At 36.4% G+C, this 4785-nt stretch overlaps 1 protein-coding gene across 1 annotated transcript; it reads left to right on the top strand.

The window, feature by feature from the left end:
• Positions 1–3312: 3312 nt before the first annotated feature.
• Positions 3313–4269, top strand: LOC103110000 (olfactory receptor 4C45-like). The gene has a single exon (XM_007519141.2). It carries the CDS (start codon positions 3340–3342, stop codon positions 4267–4269), a length of 930 nt encoding a protein of 309 aa, XP_007519203.1. The 5' UTR covers positions 3313–3339.
• The last annotated feature ends 516 nt before the right edge of the window (positions 4270–4785 follow it).

The following is a 4785-nucleotide window of genomic DNA, read 5'->3' on the forward strand; positions in this document are numbered from 1 at the left end:
TTCAAGCCTTATTTATAGAAAGGTGTATTTAATATTTAAATACTTCACCAGAGGCAGTGATGAAAGAATTGCAAAGATGGTGCTTAAATGCCAGCAACAGAACCATATAACAAGTTGAAGATCTTTTCCCGAGATATTGTTCCCAATCCACAAGTAGGTTAGAAAGAAGATAAGGAGTAAAAGAAATGCTATCTACATTGTCCAAGGTTCTTTTGAGAAACAAAAATTTAACAGAATTTATTTGAGAAACTAATGTCCAATCTTCAAGGGAAATTGATGCTGTCGTATACTTTCTAGATCCATGTGTCACTGGTTCCTGATTTGAAGAACTTTGGTTCTTCGCATGGTTTTTATCTTCATTTAATATAGTTCAAGTAAATATGAAAAGAAATCTATTTGAAAATATGCTTAAAGTTTCAAAGGACAAGTAAATACATAGATATTAAACCCCAGAGTTATGGAAATATATTAGCAGTTCACTTTCTGAACTTACAGATTATAAAAATTTAAAAGTCCAAGGTTAGGAAAGTTGTCTAAGAAGGAAAAATTCTAGAGTTTTGATGTTAATTACTAGTGTTTTGCCACTTTGCTGACTATGCCTTGCGATGACCAAAGCACTAGTATGATTCTACTTAGAAACTGAGGAACACATCATCAAACAGAAACAGGTCAGTAACGACTACATATTGTCCTCATGGTTAATGATGCACAGTATAGCCAATTTATAGTGTCTGAAATGGTTTTATTTTTTTAATTAGGAGTTTGTGAACTGGATATTAATCCTCTAAAAATACAAAGCTATGAACATACATCAAAACAAGATCTATAATGTTGCCAAATAAGACTATATTGTGTTCTGTGAACTAAGAACCTCTCACTTTGTGGTTAATGGTTATGTCTCACTAATAAGACTGAGTCTGCTTCTAATAATGAAAAATTCTCTTCACTTTAGCTTTCATATTGCCACATTGAACTTGGAATTTGTGAATGAAAGCAAAAAAAAAAAACAAAAACCTGATAACCATGTGGCCAGTTGTAGATAACATGCAAAGGTGAGAAACAATTTGGTGACTGTGTTTTCCTGGGAACTAACATATCTCACCTCACTTTTAGTGAAAGCATAGTGTCATGATGCTGGGCTTTGTGTCCAGAGAATTAAAAAAAAAAAAAAAAACCACATGGTTATGGTTTTGGTTGAGATTCAGAACATTAAATCAAAGGGGGGAAGAAAAACATCTTGTGATCTCTTGTAATATCAACATGATAATTTTAAGTATATATATATATATATATATATATTCTTGATATTTAGAGTAGATGCAACTATGAGTACTGAAAAAGCCATATTCATTTTAAATGGTTAAGCTTATTTCCAAAGGCAAAATTGTTGGGCCTCAAATGACCCTAACATTACTATCTTGTCAATAAGCAACACTGTGATATTTCAGGACTCATGTAATTTTATTTTGTAAGGCATAAGTAGAATGATATATGTCATTCACACCACCATTCCACATAGGACAATAAATGACTTAAGAAATAATGAAAAATTCTCAGAGAATTTTGTACAAATATATGTCTGTAGCCAATGAAGTTTTTTTAAAAAATGGGTTGAAATAAAGTGTCATATTGAGCCACAACCAAGATACAGGTTGCTGAGTCAGGAAGCTGGGCAGTGGTACACCTGGTTGAGCACACAGATTACCACACTCAAGGACCCAGCCTTCAAGCTCCCTCCTCCCCACCCGTACAGAGGATATTTCACAAGCAGTGAAGCAAGTCAGCAGGTGTCTCTCTCCATATCAACTCCCCTTCCCCCCTCAATTTCTCTCTATCCTATCAAGTGAAATATTTTTTTAAAAGAAGGAAAAGAAAAGAAAAAAATGGCCACCAGGAGTAGTGGGTTTATAATACTAGTACCAACACCCAGCAATAACTCTGGCAGCAACAGTAATAATAATCAGTAATAAGTCATTGAGCCAACTACATTTAATGAAATGTTATACAAATATTCCTTGGAATTTTAGAGATAATAACAAGTGCAGCTTGATCTCTATCTCACCTCATATGTGCACTTTCCCACAGGAAACAGTTAGAATAAAGATAGTAAATTTTAGCTCTTTGATATCTTTTACATAGCCGATCGTTTTTTTTCTTTTTTATTTTTCATTAGTGATTTAATATTGATATATTAGATTGTAAGATAACAGGGCTACAGTTCCACACAGTTCCCACCACCAAAGTTCTGTATCCCATCCCCTCCATTGGGAACTTCTCTGTTCTTTATCCCTCTCTGGGAGTATGGACCAAAATTCTTTATGGAGTGCAGAAGGTAGAAGGTCTGCCTTCTGTAATTGCTTCTCCACTGGACAAGGGCAGTGGAGAAGCACTCCACTGACAGGTTGATCCGTACCCTCAGCCTATTTTTACCTTTCGCTAGTGGAATAGAGTTCTAGAGAAATGAGATTCTAGGAAGCACTGGTGAGGTTGTCTGCCCAGGAAGGTCAAAATGGAAAGCATAGTAGCATCTGGAACTTGCATACAGCCGGTCTTTACAGAATATAATGCATATACCTACAACTATGCTGATAAGTAGAAATAGCTACAAAATAATTCGTATTGTTTAAATTTATCTCCAAGATGAAGAAAAGCCAGAAGCAAACTTTGAAACGTCAAAAGTTAAACACATAATTGTACCTCAATTTTCAAAACAACAATTTATTATTACTGTGATGTTTGTAAGGTATAACTACAGTTCAACTGATGAATACAGAGAAATTTAACCTTGCACTCTTGTTTCAAATTCTTATTTATGTATATTTTTTATTTTATTTATTTATTATTGGACAGAGATAAAGAGAAATTGAGAGAGAAGGAGGAGATAGAGAAGGAGTGAGACAGAGACACACCTGCAGCTTCATCACTCGTGAAGCTTTCCCCCTGTAGGTGAAGGCCAGGGGCTTGAACACAGGTCCTTGTGCACCATAATGTGTGTGCTTAAGCAGGTGTGCCACCATCTGGCCTCCCTAATTCTTGTTTTTTAAGATTTTATTTATTTATGAAAGATAGAAGCAGAGAGAGACAAAGAGAACCACTCTGGTACAGGTGCTGCTGGGAATTGAACTCAGGACCTCCTTCCTGAGAATACAGTGCCTTATCCACTGTGCCACCCCCCCCCAGACCACCGTAATCATCTTAAAGTGACAATGATAGTGAAAGGTTTCTGTCTAGCAATTCCAACAATAGTAGCATATTTTAGTATTAAATTGAAAATGTTGTTATTTAGAAATTCTGTTATATTCTCAGGTGGACCATATAGTCACAACCCAACCTGAATCAATGGAAAGGGTGAACAATGTAACTGAATTCATCCTACTTGGTCTAACCCAGAGTCGGAACCTGCAGAAACTCTTGCTTCCTATACTATTTGTTATCTACTTTCTGACATTGGCATGTAACCTGCTCATCTCCATCACCATCTTCATCAGTCCAGCCCTGGGATCTCCCATGTACTTTTTTCTCTCCTATTTGTCCATCGTAGATGCTTTATACTCATCCTTCATAGTACCCAAGATGATCTTTGACTTGATCTCTGAAAGGAACACCATATCCTTCAATGGCTGCATGACTCAGCTCTTTTCTGAACATTTACTGGGAGGATGTGAAATCATCTTGTTAGTTATCATGGCCTATGACCGCTATGTAGCCATCTGTAAGCCCTTGCACTACATGACCATCATGAGGCGGAATGTGTGTGCCCTTCTGGTGGGGCTGGCTGTGGTTTCAGGGTTTCTTCATGGAGGAATCCAAGTTTTATTCACAATTCAACTACCGTTCTGTGGCCCCAATGTCATTGACCACTTTACATGTGACTTAGTACCAATACTGAGTTTAGCCTGTACAGATACACACATATTAGGACCTTTGATAGCTGCCAACAGTGGGTCAATGTGCTTACTTATCTTTTCCATGTTGATTACTTCTTATATCATCATCCTTTACTCCCTGAGGAAGCATAGCTCTGCTGGGCGCCGCAAAGCCCTGTCTACCTGTGCCTCTCACATCACCGTGGTCATCTTTTTCTTTGTACCTTGTATATATCTGTACTTGAGACCCTTAAGCATCTTTCCCATTGACAAAGCGGTGAGTGTGTTTTACACCCTAGTATCCCCCATGTTGAACCCTCTAATCTACACCCTCAGAAATGCAGAGGTGAAAAATGCTATGAAGAAACTTTGGGGGCAAGTAATGAAAACAAAAGAGAAATAAATTTCATCATTGAAATATTTAGGCAAAAAAAAGTACAGTGATGTCTTATTAAAAATGTGTATATCTCCTTTGATAATTTAAGCTGGAAGTCTATTATCGGATCTAGATAAAAAAAAAAAAAAACACTATAGTTTCCATATTATGGCAGAGTTCACAAATCTACTAGTGTACAGTAGACATAGTGTTTGGAGTCTCTGATCATTTTCATGAAAGAATCTTTTCATAAGTACAAAAGAATCCAGAGCCGTGACAGTCAAATGTTTTCTGGATTCAGTAACATGTGTGGACACTTTACCCCCAGTACCACAGCTAGAATGAAGTTTGTTTAAAAGAGGAAAAGTAACAAGAGATGAAAATTTTGGTAACAGCGGGCAAAGATTCTTTATAAAGTACCAAGATCAAAATTGTTTTTTCTAATCATCCTAAGTTTTGAGAGATGTGAATGTTCTACTGCAACAGCTGTATAAATCTTTTATACATCACAATACAAGAAAGGCAGCACTGAAACACAAAACT

Source organism: Erinaceus europaeus, chromosome 17 (assembly GCF_950295315.1).
Source record: "Erinaceus europaeus chromosome 17, mEriEur2.1, whole genome shotgun sequence".
Classification (NCBI taxonomy): Eukaryota; Metazoa; Chordata; class Mammalia; order Eulipotyphla; family Erinaceidae; genus Erinaceus; species Erinaceus europaeus.